Raw genomic sequence first — 16,295 nt, forward strand, 5'->3', positions numbered from 1 at the left:
TTCACTGTGAACAGCAACTATGATTTTTTGTGTGTTATTTGCTATTCAAAATTTTCAAATAAAAATTTCAAGTTCATGACTATTTGAAAATGTTTAATGTGAATGCAGCTGAATGTGTCTCTTGAAGTACAGGGGAACATTTTTCTTATAAGTCAACATATGTAATAGAGATTCACAAGAAGTCTCCCACCTTATGTGATTATTCTAAAGCCAGGCAGGTATTCCACTTTTGTCCAAATATCTTCTGGGAATTTGACTTGCAGCTTGTTCAGAGATATGTGGAGTGGGGTGGAGCAGTTTGAGAAGGCAATATATTCTAAGCCAGCCCTGGAAATGCTGTGCTTCCCTTGGGCAGGCCCAGGTGCTGTTTAAATATGAATTTGCTACAGTTTCCTTTATTCAACACTGTGAGGCCCTATATCCTGGGGGTGCTTGTGACCACAAGCCTAGAATTAGATCGCGGTTAATGTCTATGTGCCTCATGGATTCCTGACACTTCTGGTTCAGTTATTCTAAATTTCCAGAATTTTTCAGCCATGATGGTCACATAGACTTATGAGTATATATTCATAGCAAAAAAAAAAAATTAAAAGTTACAAATTAGCTGATTTCTGAAGCTGAATAGAATAACGGTTCATTTGGAACAGACAACCAGAAACAGCTTAAGTCATGTGTTGGCTATTATTCTCTTCTTGGAGGAAGGAAAAAGAACTTATGAAAGGAAATACCAAGAGAAGGAATTAGGCTTCTACGGCAGACTTAGGGTTAGACCCTATAGATTATTTTCACAAAGATTATTCATTCATTCAGCAAATTTTTATGGAGCGGCCACTATTAGCCAGGCACAGAAACATTCCAGGCGATTCAAAGATGAGGAAGATATAGTCCTGCCTTTAGATAAGCTCAAAGTCTAATGCGGAGATAGGCATGCAAACAATTTATCACAGTGTACACATTGATAAGTGCTACCATAAAACTGAGTACAAGGTGCAGCTGGAGGCACAAAAGAGGGAGAGATAAATGAAAGTGGGGGTGGGGAGATGGGCTAAGAAAAATTTTTACAGAAGAAGAGTCATTTGAACTGAAAATCTATACAGGGTAGTGAGAATCTGAAACTTGGCTTCTATCCATACTGAGCTGCTTATTAATTAGGACAAGTCATATCACTTCTTTGTCCTTCACTTTCTCTTTAAAATAAAGATGTACAAGATGTTCCTTAAAATCTGTTTCAGCCCTAAATGTTTTGATTCTGGTAATCAAGTTATCTTAGTGAGCTCTTTCAGAACATTGGTGTGATTGTTGAGCCTATTCCTCCCTTCATCTTCTGGAGGTCGCGATTTAAAAGCTTTTTTGAGACAGGCAAGAAAATCATTCTGCCCTCCTCCCAGCTTCTTACCTATTTGAACTTGGTGTCTGACTTGCTCCAAAGTCATTGCCCTGTATATGTGTATTTGGGATGTCAAGAAAGCAGACTTCAACAGCATAAGGAAATTAGATGCAGGACTGACTGCAGTGGGAGAGTGTATACTTGGCTGGCCTTCTCCATGAGGTCTATGTTGAGCCTCATTAATTTTGCCTTCAATATATTCAGGAAATGGTTTACTATAAACTTTTAAAAAAAAATTCTTGTCTGCATCTCAAATTTAAATTGAAATTGTATATAAGATTTTAAAGATGCTCTTTATGCATGTATATCGATATTCATAGATAGTACAACATTGGAGGAGAAAGTAATGCAGATTATAACTATTTTTATAAAGACAGAACCCTAAAAAGAAGAAAGTGAGAATTTGCCATTAGTATGCTGACATCTAATACTCACTTTACGTTGATGTGCCTCACTCTTAGCTCTTTCAGATTATTCTTAGCCTTTAAAAGGTCTGTGATGGTTGTAGGAACCAGGAAACTTAATAGCATGATTTGTAATTCTAAAATTGCTGAGAGGCCATGTCTATGCAAGTAAGTATGTTTCATTGGGGCAATATAATCGATAGGATTTTTTCATTGAACATATTATCATTAAAATAGAATAATTTTTTTTGTAGAACAAATCATCTTTTCATTGCTTTTATTTAACATTTAACTTTTAACTCTTAATAGGTTAGCAGAGCAGCGAGATGTCTTTGAAAAGGTAATCCAGTTATCATTGTATTTGAGAGAAGGATTTTTCCCCCATAGTTCCAAATGTAGTTGAAGAAGCAAGTCATTTTGCAAACAGCTATTTCTGTTAAGATAAAGCTAAACATTACCCTGTTCAGCTTCCTAGGGTTCTTTTCTTATTCTGATTGATGGTAAAATTTTCTCTCACGAACTACAACAACAAAAATGTACATTTCAGAGGTTTTTTCCACCCTGCAAGTGCACAGAATGTCTTGTATCTGACAGACTCTCACTCTCATAGCTCCCAAGACTTAGGTGGGATTTAAATCTCTACAATGCTACTTTTCTTTCTCAGTCAAAGGCTTTGCACTCATTTGTGAAAAGCCTGAAAGTAGGGAAAAGGAAACAGATTGAATTTTGGAAGTGTTATAAGTGCTCTGCAACTTTTTTCTTTGTCTGTCATCAACTTTTTGATGCAGATGTATTTTAGAAATTTCATTGACCATTTTATCCCTCTGCTGCTTTTTGTGTACATTTTCAAAAAGAGTAGATGGGAAAAGGAAGCTGAGAGATTCATAGGTATAGTAGCACTTATTTCAGCAGAGAATCACTTTTCAATTTAATCACTTTATTTTCCTAATTCAGTTTCATAGCAAAAGACCAGATGAGAATGTTTTGTTTTTAAGGCCAAAGAAAATCGAAAAGGAGTGAAACTGGAGCAAGCAGAAATGAGTCTGCACTCTAATCACCTCAATGCTTTTTAAAATTTTGTTTGTATATGTAGTCTTTGCTGCTGTTTTTAGGATATAGCCAGCTCTGCCAGTGGATGGCAACTGTCATAGGTATGTTTGCAGAGTCATTTATGACTATGAACTAAAAAGGTGATTACATATTGTGCGGGGCAATCCCTTCCCTGCCTCTACCCCATCCCATCTATACATGGTTACCAAAGCCTTAATCCCCTACAAGGACTAAAAGCAAATGAAACCAATGTCAAAAAAAGTTTGCCCCACCTCCAAACTTCAAGGAAGGTATTTTAGTATATAATTAAGTTTGGGATTCTTGAAGAATGAATACTATATGGAGGAGATTTATTATTACCAAATATCATGCATGTAAATATATTATCCTGAGTTCAAAAGTTGTTTTGAAAAAAAAAAAATTAAGGGGCTTGATTTTCTTCTGAAATATTGTGTTCCACAGATAGTATTGATATTAAATTATTTGGTCTTCTCATCTTTTGTTTGAATAGAAAATACAGATATTTTTGTCTTTTATAAGCTTACTTTAACAAGCTTAAGTCTCCGGTAAGGTAGTATTGCTATACATCTGCATTCTTTGTTATAGAAGTAAATTATAGATTCTGTCATTCAAAAGAGAATGCTTTATAAATCAAGTAAAATATCATAAATAAATGTATAAGTTTTTTTTTAAATCTCATGCTGCCTCATATTCCACATTTTAGTTTTAAACTTGATGTAATTTGTAAGTGTAATTCTCTTTTTTCTTATTTCTGTATATCATTGTGCTTTGTAACAAAAAATATCATTATTTTCCCAGGAAAAAACTTAAGAAAAGTTATTATATGTAAAGGATAATTTTTAAAAGCACAAAGGAAGATAGTAATTATCTGTAGATTGGCAGAAAATGTGCTAAATACCACCTATTTTCTCCCTCCCTCCCTCCCCACTGATTGCTTTCAATGTAAAAAGTGTTAAAACTCTAAATTGTAACAAATGGTAAAATCCTAATAAATTCCTTTTCTTAAAAACAAAAAACAAAAAAAAACTGATCTATTGTTTGGAATTTCTGAATTTAAGAGACAGTCTTCATTACACAGTTTTTGTTTTTTGTTTTTGTTTTTGGAAGGGAGTTACAAATTGTTCTATGTAAGTGTCTATGGTTGTGTTTGCTACTTGTCTGGGAAAGCTATCAAGGTGGATTTGTAATCCTAAAGCCCTCCCGCTCAGCAGGTACCTAATTTCTTTTTTCACTGCTGCTATATTACTGTTCCAAGGTATGGGAATTGGAGCAAGGGTCCTAAATGTATGCAGAAAGAGGAAAAATAGTCTAAGGAGAAGAAATGTCAGGAATGAGTTATTTAGATCTGGTTAGGGGGCAGGATTTCCAAATGCTGCTGCAGTTAGTCATAAAGAGGACAGAAATTCAGAAGAAGGGTCAGAGGTAGAGACAGAAGTTTAAGATCTGAGTAATTACTGTGATAGATGAAATTTTGCAAGAATTTCATTTCTCCAGGCAAAAGAGATTAGAGAGAAGATCAGAAGTTTTAGGACTGTACTTTGGGAAAATCTTTAATGTTAGGGTGTGGCAGGAGGAAGAGAAACGCTGAAGTATAAGCAAACTAGCAGGCTTGCTTGTGGAAGCCACCAAGTGTCACTGCTTCCCAGGGCTGTTAATTCTAAGCCAGTTAACCTTAGCTATGCTAGGTGGAGGGCAAAGAATCTGGGGACTAAAATTTTTGTGACTGTCTTTGCTTTGGTGCAGGTTGTGGTATATGTAAAAAGAAGCTTATATTTTCTCTTGGGAACCATATCAATGGGCAGGTGGAAGCCCTCCATTATTATGACTTTTAGCGCATATAAGAATTTCCTTACAGCCCTTATATGTACTGAAATTATGTCGTTATTCTTAGGTTACTTTTATGAATTCAGAAAGATTGGGTTAATACCATTTTCTTACTACCAATAAATTCTTCCTTTCCCAGGATTTGCAGAGAAATGTAAAGGTACGTTGAAACTAAGATATTATTTGATTTTATAAATCATTTAATTTGATTTAAAAAATTGATCAGTGGGAGAAACAAAAGGTCAAACCTGTTGGAAACTAATAGTCAAACCTTAATTTCTCAAGCTATGTTTTAAGTTGTATTCAGCTTCTTGCTGTGGGAGGTAAAATAATAGAGCCATCTCATAATCTAACATCCCAGTAATCTAACATTTAAAAGAGCAGTTGCAGTGCATCTGGTTTTGCATTATACATAGCTCTATAAAGTTTTGAAGGAATCACCTTGATTCTCAGTGAAATATTGGAATGTTTTAATAACAAGATAACTAAATATGGAGAAGTGATTGTATAAATCATTTAAGCATTATAAATAAGGAAAATTCATAGCGGTGAAAACATTTGATGAACTAACTAATTTTCTCTTGGGAATTCAGGTGGTCTAGTGACTTGCACTCTTGGGTCCAAACAAAAAAAAAAGAGTTGCCTTTTTTCCTCCACTCCATCTTCAATGAGCTTATGCACTGGAAAGAATCTTATAATCTGTGGGAAAAAGAACCGCTTGTAGTTGTGCTTATCTTAAAAAAATATATGTATATATATATTTTTACTATATATATATATATATATATATATATAGTGGACCTAGTAATTTAAATGAGAGAATCATTAGCCGCTTTGCATAGTGCTCATGAATTAAACATAACAACAGGTCACATTTGACAATGTAATAAATATCTGTCCAGTGACATCCTTTGCTACCACATAGTAAATACCATCCATACTCAACAGGCATGTTAACAATTAGGCAACAGTAAAAACATGTTTGATTCCACAGAAATGACATATTATCTTATTTGGAAGTGCTTAAACTATCAATAAAACATCCAACTAGCTGAGACTTCAACATACACTTTGGTCTCAATTATCCAAGTGTTCTAGGGCCATTGCCTCTGGAACCTAAAGAACAACATGGCTGCCAGGTGTAGAGATTTATTCTTTGGCTAACAGAATGTCAGTGGATTTCGAGATGTTTCTCACATTGCATAGATTCAGGAAAAAGAACTTTAGAGCCAAAATTGTCCAGAATAATGGATCTAAAAGTTATAAAATATATCTATGTGTATACAGTTATTTAATATTTCCCTCAATTTTCTTGAGCACTTGATATACTTGTATTATTCTTAGCCAGACCAGATTTATAGAAATATTAATGAAAATTTGTCTAATTCTTCATTTTTAGGGTCGGTGTACTAGAGAGAACTGCAAGTACCTTCACCCTCCTCCACACTTAAAAACGCAGCTGGAAATTAATGGACGGAACAATCTGATTCAACAAAAGACTGCTGCAGCTATGTTTGCCCAGCAGATGCAGTATATGCTCCAAAACGCTCAGATGTCCTCACTTGTAAGTCACAGCATTGTCTTTGAAAAATTGTGTATGTGTGTCTTTTTTTTAATGAATATATATCTACATTGGAATAACCTTGCAGGGCCTTTGGGAAGTTAGTTACAGGAGGATTTAGGGCACAGGCTAATATGTTAATTGACGATACAAAGCTGTCCTGCATGTGAAGGGAGCAATCAGGTGTGTTTGTTTTAAAATCTGGGTTGTATTTAAGCATGAATTCAGTTTATAGAAGAATAGTAATAAAGGAGTAGGGGCATTTTAACATGAGAGGTGGTTTGATTAGTATTGAGTGTAAATCTTCAAATACTAGGATATTAATTCAAACCATCTTTGACAGTGGTTTTATTGTTGCTCTTTAGCAGACTTTTTATTTTGAAATAATTTTAGATTTAAAGAAAAGTAGTACAGAGAGTTCCCATATTACTTCTCACTCAGTTCCCCCAACTATTAATATCTTATATTTCCATGGTATATTTTTCAAAACTAAGAAACTGACATTTACACATTATTATTACATAAACTCCAGACTTTATTCAGACTTCACCATTTTTTCCATTAGTGTTCTTTTTCTGTTCCAGTGTCCAGTGCAGGGTGCCACAGTGCAGTTATTTGAATCCTGTCCCCTCTCTCCTTTGGTCTGTGACCATTTCTCAATCTTCCTCTGTTTACCATGACCTTGACAATCTTGAGGAATACTGGCCAGATATTTGATGGTGGTTTTAACTTAATGTAGCCATAGAGTCTCCCTTTGCAGAAATTAAAGATAATTGTGTCTTTCAAGACCAGCGTCTAGTATTTTTGTGGATTGGTGAGTTCTACCAGGTCTCAAATTTAATTCAGTGGTGTCTTATTCTAATTCCAGCTGCCCCACTTCCTTTAAATCATATCAAAATACTAATTTGGAAAAATTTTGTTATCTTTGTTACCAATTTCATTAGTGACTGTAATAGACACACTGAAAGTTGAAAAATGTATATGGTATTTTGATGCAATGAAAATGTGGGAGTAGGTCAATCTGCGCTCAGCAAAATGTATCCCATTATAAAATTGATTCTCTAAGAGATCTGTGTAGATGGGCACCCCTTAATTAATCCATCTTTATAGACAATGCACAAAACAGGTGGTGGGAGCATTGATGAGTCACTAAAATTTTGCATCATGATTCTCTTTTTCTAGATTTCCTAGACAAATTTAAGTAAAACAAATAGATTTCATGTTCTATACTATTAGTTTGCCAAAAATACTTGCCTTGGAATTTAGTGCTGATTAATTACATTATAAATTAGTTCCCAGAAGTTCACCAGTGAGCTCCTCAGATGTCCTTGGCCTTCAGGATTACTTTATAGGGTCAAATTCCTTCTTCAAATTCTTTCCTGGGCTTTCACACACTGTAGTATTTCTGTTCCTTCCTACTCCTAAAGGGGTATGAAAAAGAATCTTCTAGATACTGAGAACAGTATGAACAAAGCCACAGAGAAATAAATGTGCTTGGTGACTCCAAAAATGTGAGTAAGTGGGGAATAAATTGAGGGAGCTTTTCAGCCACTGTTACTACTCTCGGCCTCTCTTAGGCTGTCCCAACTTCAGACTAAACAAAGAATAAGAGCCAGATTTTATCACATACATGAACCCAGCATTTCCTATAGAGCTGGAGCATGTATCTTTTCACAGGTCGAGGGACAGCATCAGGGCACTAATCAATGCCCTGTTTCAGGGAACCAGAGAGCAAAGCCTGTGGTAAAGTAGGGATAAAGACAGAAGGCTGACTATTCATCTTCTATTCAGCCTCCAGTAAAGTCTCTCCATTTCAAGCCTCAACCCTTCATGCATTATTGATCATACTGGCTTACACTAGAGAATAGGGAGTGGCTTTTTTAGAGTCTAATAACAGAGACATTGAGTATTCTGCCCTCTTGTGCTTTCTAATTTGATTCTCTGTGCTTTCTATAATAGAATACAGTTCTCTTAATTCCTCAGTGAGGGCGACTTCAGATTTCAGGCTGCAGAACATGACTGATATGACTCACAGGAATACAATTTATTTTATAGCATATCACAAGATACATCACTTAGATACCACAGGGAACAATTGGAAATTGCTTTTCTAACTTGTAGATTATTTAACAATAGCTGTTATGATGCGGTAAACTGATAAAAGATTAATTTCTGTAGTTACTATGTGTACAAAAAAAACTAACCCCACAATGGTTGATGTGATCCTCCTTTGTGGTCTAGAAAGCTGCTTTGGAGGCATATTGTAATTCAGCTAGTGACAATTTTAAGTGACACTAGTCTGATTCAAAAGAAATGTTCTTAATTACAGATCTTGATATTACTATAGAAGTAACATATGCTTTCACTTAATTTCTTGGATACCTATTCTCCCCAAACAATTCATTATCCCTTTTAACATCCCCCCATAATCTGATTATTTTCCCTAAAATAGTCAAGCTTTTGTTTAAATTTCAAGTTCTAATGTTTGTGTGGTTGCATATTAAGACCTGTTTGATATCACTGACTTGAACTTCATGTCTCTACACAAAGCATACTTTGATCTGTTTCTAGGGTACCAGAAGAGCATATCTGCTTTTGAAAAACTGAGTATAGTTTGCTTATTATAAGCCCTCAGATAAAGGAAATGTCAATCTAAATTTGAAGGTAGCTAGAAAACAGCTTCTATTTAGTGTGACTGAACAATGAATAAAAGCCACACCTAGTCAATTTGGGTGGAATGCTTGCTGTAGCAGGCAAGTTTATTCACTGTATTTAACAGGCCTGAATAGACATTTGCTAGTATAAAATTCCACCTCTGAAAGCTTTTGTTAGCTTTATTGAGGAAGTTTAGCAAGTGAGACAAAGGGTGTGACTCCCTGATATTTTTCAAAGCAGTTTAAAAGAGAGTTTCTGATAATTACAGCAAAAAAATTGTAAGTTTAAGAACATCCCATGGCATAATTAAGAGGAAAACATGAGCACCGTAGAAGAATTTTAGAAAAAGACAAAACACTGGATTATTCTCAAACAAAGCTAATGTTTTAAAATTTCAGTTTCACAAGTACAAATTTTCATTACAGGAAGTAAGAAGTCTCACTGCTGGAGGTAATGTATATATATAGTTTTAATGTTTTTCTTCTTTAAATAGGAGCTAAGAGGTATTATTACTCTATGAAACTTTAGACTAAAACAGTTTTAAATGAATAGAAGTAAAATTACAAAATATTTAAGTTAAATGACTTAGTTAAAGACAAAAGGATAATATCCTTTCCTCGCTGAGGTACATTATATATATATATATATATATATATATAATATTTATATATATATAAACTGTATATATAATGGACATAATGTTATAAGGCTATTAAAGTATTTTTTATTTGGACATTATTCATAATCTAGGCCTGTCCATATCTAGCAAATTCCTTTAGTTTCTCTCTCTGAATGCTGTGATTCACATGGAGGCAGTTCTTTACACACACTTGACTCGGTCGATTGTATTCACCTGATGATTTATATAGAGGTTATTGTTTTATATGTGCCAAATCCTCTGGTCTGCTGTATGCTTTTTATGGCTTGCATTCCTGTGGCCAAGTTTTGGTGTTCTAAATCACAGAGGCTATTAGCATGGGTTCCACTCCTGACTTTTTCTTTATCTCAGACAGAATCATCTGATGTCTTTCTGAACCCTCCCCACCTTTGTTACATCATCTGTATAATTCTATTTACCAATACATTTCTCATGAACAAGCTTATATGTTTATCTGGCATTAATATAGTAAGAAACGAAGGAGATGCAACATTTCAGAACCAAATGGGGAAAAATAGGAAGTTCCAGTAGATAGGAGGAAGTGCTATAATACTAATTAATGAATAATATTATTTTTAGACTCCAATAGTTTTAATGTTTTTCTTCTTTAAATAGGAGCTAAGAGGTATTATTACTCTATGAAACTTTAGACTAAAACAGTTTTAAATGAATAGAAGTAAAATTACAAAATATTTAATAAATGACTTAGTTAAAGACAAAAGGATAATATCCTTTCCTCGTTGAGGTACATTATACAGTTTACATATTCACATCAGAGTTACAGTTTTTCTAGTTCACAGCAACTAATTTGATTGACTAAAGTATTTATGCTATCTCCCTATTGTCATGACTCGTTTATTAATAATTATTATGAAAAAGGTGGGCAAGGCATTTTATAGATTTCACAGAAAAAGAAACTATGTCCATATTCCAGATTACCAGTCTCATGGTCAGTACAGGAATTTTAGTATATTTTAATGATGGTTATTCAGTGGGTATCTCAATTTACTTACTTGCAAAATGATAAATAATGACATTTAGTTGTTTCATCTCGAGGTGATGACATTAAATGTTCTGTAAGGTGATTTTTGCAAAATGTTCAAGTCATTTTGATGACAGGCATTATGTAATTATAAGGCTAATGTGCTCTTAGTATAATTATGACTATCATTATCATGTGAAGTGCCATATTGACTGAGGTTGACCAAATCACATCAAAGGACTGTGTGGAGTAAAACTATACTATAAGCCCAAAAGTTCATCTGGATCTCACTATATTTTCTAAAGATTAGAGAAGATATTTTTTTTTTTTACTTATAGATTATAGCAATTGAAGCCTAATGTTATTTATGTGTTCAACAAGTTATTCCCAGGAGTAGACTTACCTTAAGTTTACTGAAGGCTCAGGGCCCCTCATTTGCTTGGTCTCCTTCCAAGGCCCTGGGAGGAACTCTAGCAATATGTTTACAATGTGTGTGTAAAATTTTTAAAATATATTTCTGTATTCTTTGTTCTTAAGTCTCTCTTCCCTCACTCTACTGCCTAAACTTCAGGCCTCACAGATCCTGGATTCACTATTGATTTCAATTACTGGTCCAAAGTAGAGTAGTTATTCAGGTCCTTTCCTGGGGATTCAGTAGATTACATTGCTTAAAGCTCATTTTATAGCAAAACAAAATAAATCACACCAGCAGTAGGTTTGCTGCTTTGTGCCAACTCTGTTAATACACAATGCCAAATCTTTTTTTTTTTTCAAAAATTAAATGAAAAGGCTACACTTTTGCAGCGAAACAGAGGACGTTTGTACATGATATCTTTTACAGAGCCCCATTTCTTTGATAGTGATAAATCTCAACATTCTCCCTTTATCCTCCCTCATATATTCCCATGGCATGAATTAAACATAATCTCCATTTAGTCCATTTTGTGTGCTTTTCCTCTGGGGCTGGTTAGTTCAGTTGGTTAGAGCTTGGTGCTAATGAGACCATGTGGGCCTGTTAGCTTCCCTATTCTTGGTCACAGTCTAAGCTACAGTCAGTTATCTCATAATTGCTTGCTGTTGATCACAAGTGAGATGAAGGCAGGAAGTTCGAAGGGCTCTGTGATAAGCTTTTTCCCTGATGGAAAATAAACAAAATAACAACAGCAACAATAAACAAAACCAATGCTTGACAATCTCACCTATAAAGGATGAGTTTTTTTTTTTAAATCAAAACCATCCCCTTGTTCTGATCTCCATTAGGAGGCCTAGTATATAATCCTGTGGTTGTCCCATGCACCTGATAATAATCTTAAACTGTTCCACCCAACAATCCTAATTTACCTTAATATTCTTTATAGATCTGCTAAATATTTCAAACACTTCTTTATGTAATGTCTTCTTTTAAACCATTCTGTGGATACCAGTCATATTAACAATTCACTAGTAACCTGGAACCACACATTTTGTAATAAGAAGTTGCACATTTTGGTTTATAATATCACTAAACCATTTTTTTCAGAACTCTTCATTGAATTCCATATATTACCGATGATTTAGCCACTCTAATTAAAAAATGCATACATACATATGTGTGTATGTGTGCATCCATGTACATGCGCATGCATGTATATAAGTGTGTAAAATACCCTGTGCTTCTCATACTGTTTGATCTAGCATTTCACATCTATATCAAAAGACAATTTGTGAGTGGCCTTCTGTTTAAAGTCTCCCTTGGTAGACAGCAAAATTGATAGATTTATCCACTACTTTTTATCCCTGAGTGTTTCTTTTGTACTGTGATATTTGAATGGATTTTTCTAATTGGTAATCCTAAAAGTAATTAATGATTTAGGAATCCCTTTCACTCAATTTAGTAAATATTGAGCATCTACTCCACGCCAGACATTTAAGAGTAAAAAGTGGACAAAAAGATGATCTAGAAACAGTTTCTCCCCTGTAGGAAAATATAACAATAGTGTGAGGGTGAATTAACATTTGCGTGATCCCCTTAATTTCTGATTTGTGTACCTGACCCTCTGTATTTTTATAGCTTTGGATTTTGCCTCCTTTCTCTGTCTGTAGAGTTATCTTTCTATTAACCATGCAAGGTTTTGTTTTGATTTGTATCGTTATTTTGGTAGTTGTGGTGGTTGCTTATTGAATTCCTGATCATTTTAACCCTTAGCATCCATTTACCCTGGGCTTGCACTGAGATGTTTATAATCTCCAGATTTCTTGTGGATTCTCTGCTTTTCTCAGCTCTTGCCATTCCCTCCTTAAACAATCTATATTTTGTTTTATATCTTTTGTTTTAATTGAGTAACCGCTTGATTTTTTAAATACTTTTCCTTTCCTATTGGAATGCTAAAAGTTAATTGAATTATCATTATTATTACATGGTAGTTCACCAACAAATAATTTTTAGGTCAGTTCTTGTTCACTTCTTGGGAATGAGGTCAAAATTGCCTTGTCCATCTAAAGAAGAAGTCATTTGCCCTCTTTCCAGATCCTTACCTCTAGTAATCATCTAATGTTATGCTGATTTGTGTGTAGGTGCTGTTATAACTCCTGGCCTACTTTTTAGCTTTTCCTCTGCCAAATACAGTCAGATCCAAACCATGATTTGTCCTTTCTTGCATACTATACACCTTTTATATCAACAATAATCAATTGAGCCTTCATCTGCATGCCTACCTTCAATGCTTCCTCTTACTTGGAGACTTTTGTGATTAATAAGGTCAGAAAAATAAGGTACGTCAAAACAACTATCCACTTTTGACCTTTGAACTTTTTTTTTCTTAGCTCTCTCTGGAGCCACAATGACTTATTCATTAACAAGTATGATTAGTATATAAATACCACTACCTACTTGTGTCTGTTTATAAAGTTAACTCTTAATTACTGAGGGACCAATTAACTAGTCTGGAGGTTATGTAGGCCTCCCACTGTGCCTTTTGGCCACTTTTGTCCCCATAGAAAATCACTAAAGAGTGTGGAGATGACCAAGCAAAACTTTTAAAATCTAGATTATTCATTTATGTTTCGTGTGAACACTTACTAAAGTCTGATTATATATTTCTGATTATATAAAATTATACATTTCAATGTGTTTTGGAATTATCTAAGGATAGAAATACAAATAGTGATGGTGAAAGGAGCTTCCTTTTATATTGTATAAATACTTATAAATGACCAATAATATTAAAGTATTATAAGTGCTAGTAGAAGCTAAGAGTGCTACTTTTTGATGTTAAAATTGAGTCAAGAAATTGTTACCAAATGTTTGCCATCCTATAAAACAAAACATTTAGTCATCCACCTCGAGACAGGAGAGCAGACAGGGAAAGCCTCAATTATTGTATTGACTGCAGGCCAGGCAGGATTAGCCAAAGTGACTTAAAGTATGTAACTGACCTTGGATATTACTGAAGTAACTACAAATAGATCTAGACTTCTGGGTAGATACACAGATTGATTTAGCATAACATATAATTTTTATTTCTTTATACTAGCATGAGGAATAATCCATTTTATGTAATAAGTCTATGTTCCTAAAATGTATGGGTAAACTAGACATATTTATTTAAGGCATAGTTTTTCATCGAATTTTATTATTATTTGAAGATGTTGCAGAATCCTTTAAGACTAGTATGTGGTGGCTTCTTAAATTTTACCTTCACAAGATTCTGTCTATCTCTGCATTCTGTTAACAAGTAGTTAAGAATCCTAATTTTAGTGATTATTTAAAATAACATTTTAGTGAATAATTTAATATTGGTTTCTAAAGCCAGACTTTCTCAACTTGTGGAATCTTGCCACAAGCATTGAATTCACATCAATAAATTTATATATAATTAGCACTTTACTTCAGAAATTGATGGCGTGCTTTATTTTTGGAATCCTCTAGAATGAGGGTCAGCAAACTTTTCTGTAAATGACTAAATAGTAAATATTTTTGGCTTTGTGAGACAAGAGGCAAAGTTGAGGATATTATGTAAGTACTTCTATAACAAGAGAGAAAACAAACATTCACGACTTTTTATTATACAGATCTAATAATGAGCACAATAGGATTTGTTTATGGACACTGAAATATAAATTTCATATGATTTTCATGTGTTATGAAATATTATTCATCTGTACTTTTCTCAACCATTTAAAAATGTACAAACCATTCTTCCCATTCTGGCCATGCTAAACTAAGGTGGGCCAGATATGGTTCAGGGGTTGTAGTTTGCCAATCCTTAGCCTAGAACACAAGCTCTTACACAGTAAGTAGTCCATGAACCCACTATCATACTCATTTTAATTTTGTTGAGGTCCTTGAACTTCCTGAGATTGCATGCAGCATTTTGTGCACACATGAATTTTTCTGCGGACAAGATCCATAGCTTTGATCTGACTCTCAGAGAAATCCAGGACTAAAAAAAAGATTAGGAGCCATTGTTCTAGAGACAATTCATTGATTTTTTAGGAGGCATTTCTTAAAACCCTAATAGTTTCTAAGTACTGTGCAAGTCACTGGGAACCCATGGGAGCTAATCTTGTTAGAGACATTGAAGGTAAATAATTGTCTAGGTGATCTTTTTATTCATAAAATTAGTTGTCGCCACCATTCTTATTGGTTTTATAAAACTCAGAGAAAGTTGATAATCTACACCTCTAGTTCTAGGAGGAAAAGCCTTCTTATATTTTCAAATATTTAGTAATTTAGGTTCGAGTGAATATCTGAAACATATTTAAGTGTCCAGACCATTTTGGGCTATAAATAGAAATCAGATTCAATCTGTTCGGAACCTTCTTCTTTAAAACAAAGATTACCCCACAGAGTGGTTCATGTTAGCTCAACTGACATCTAGGGCTGCAATATAGGTATACGCGAGAATAAAGTTGCTTATTAATGCTGAATGTGTGAGCCTGTGGGCTGCTTAACTTAACAGGTGGCTATTAGCTAAAGCTAAGCCCTTGAACGTTCAAATTCATGAAATGGAGTAGTTACCCTGGGGCAGAGGTGGTAGTGAGAAAACAGATATGTCCATTTGAAAATAAATAAGAAGCTCAGGAGTTCCTGCCTATGCCCCACTGCTTGTTTTCATATTTCATATGGAATGTATAACAAATTTAAGAAGGTTAAAATATATTCCAAAGAAAGCAGAAGTTAACCAAGAAAATCCTGCCCCCCCAAAAAAGGAAGGAAAAATTACAAAAGTTCAGAGCTACTGTAAATAGGAAGCATTGCTTACATGTATATTAGGCATAACTATTATTCATTGATCAGAATTTATTAGTCATTAATGATGTTTTTTAATCTGGAAAATCCACTGACCTGCAGGTTTTTCTTTTAATTCATCAGTTTTTGTTTGTTTGTTTTTGTTTTTTTAGTGTAATGATGGTCTTTCCCAATTCTGTAAAAGAAAAAGCAAAAAGTATCCAGGAGAACATGATGGCGACTTTAATGAGAACTTTACTATGAAAGAGAGAAAAAAGTGCAACAAAGAGTACTATCGTGTGGTTCAAATATAAAGATTTTACGATTAGAAGTTCTTTCTATTTTTGAGACACCATAAATCATCAAATTGATAAGGTCTATCTTTTTGTGGAACCATGCCTGGGTGGCTGTTTCCAAGAGATTTCCATCTCACTATATAAGATAATATCACATCGACTAATTCCTGGGGCTTCATATCTCATTCAATGAAATGTATGATATGTCCCTATAGCCTCTTACATCATAGTACCTAATTATGCTGCGT

The 16,295-nt window shown here is 34.2% G+C and overlaps 1 protein-coding gene across 44 annotated transcripts in view; it reads left to right on the forward strand.

Annotated features, from left to right (window-relative positions):
• The window catches only part of MBNL3 (muscleblind like splicing regulator 3), a 110,184-nt gene that overhangs the window by 73,450 nt on the left and 20,439 nt on the right, over positions 1-16,295 (forward strand). For 30 of the 44 annotated variants that reach the window (XM_023525326.1, XM_023525306.1, XM_023525313.1 and 27 more), the window contains 2 exons: positions 4,826-4,846; positions 6,086-6,250. In XM_023525326.1, coding sequence (XP_023381094.1) covers positions 4,826-4,846; positions 6,086-6,250 — 186 coding nt within the window. Of the gene's footprint in view, positions 1-2,100; positions 2,132-4,265; positions 4,285-4,825; positions 4,847-6,085; positions 6,251-16,295 lie in introns of those variants that run through there. The other 14 variants (XM_023525336.1, XM_023525334.1, XM_023525337.1 and 11 more) reach the window with 3 other exon arrangements.

The sequence above is a fragment of the Pteropus vampyrus genome, unplaced genomic scaffold (genome assembly GCF_000151845.1).
Source record: "Pteropus vampyrus isolate Shadow unplaced genomic scaffold, Pvam_2.0 Scaffold548, whole genome shotgun sequence".
In the NCBI taxonomy this organism is placed as follows: Eukaryota; Metazoa; Chordata; class Mammalia; order Chiroptera; family Pteropodidae; genus Pteropus; species Pteropus vampyrus.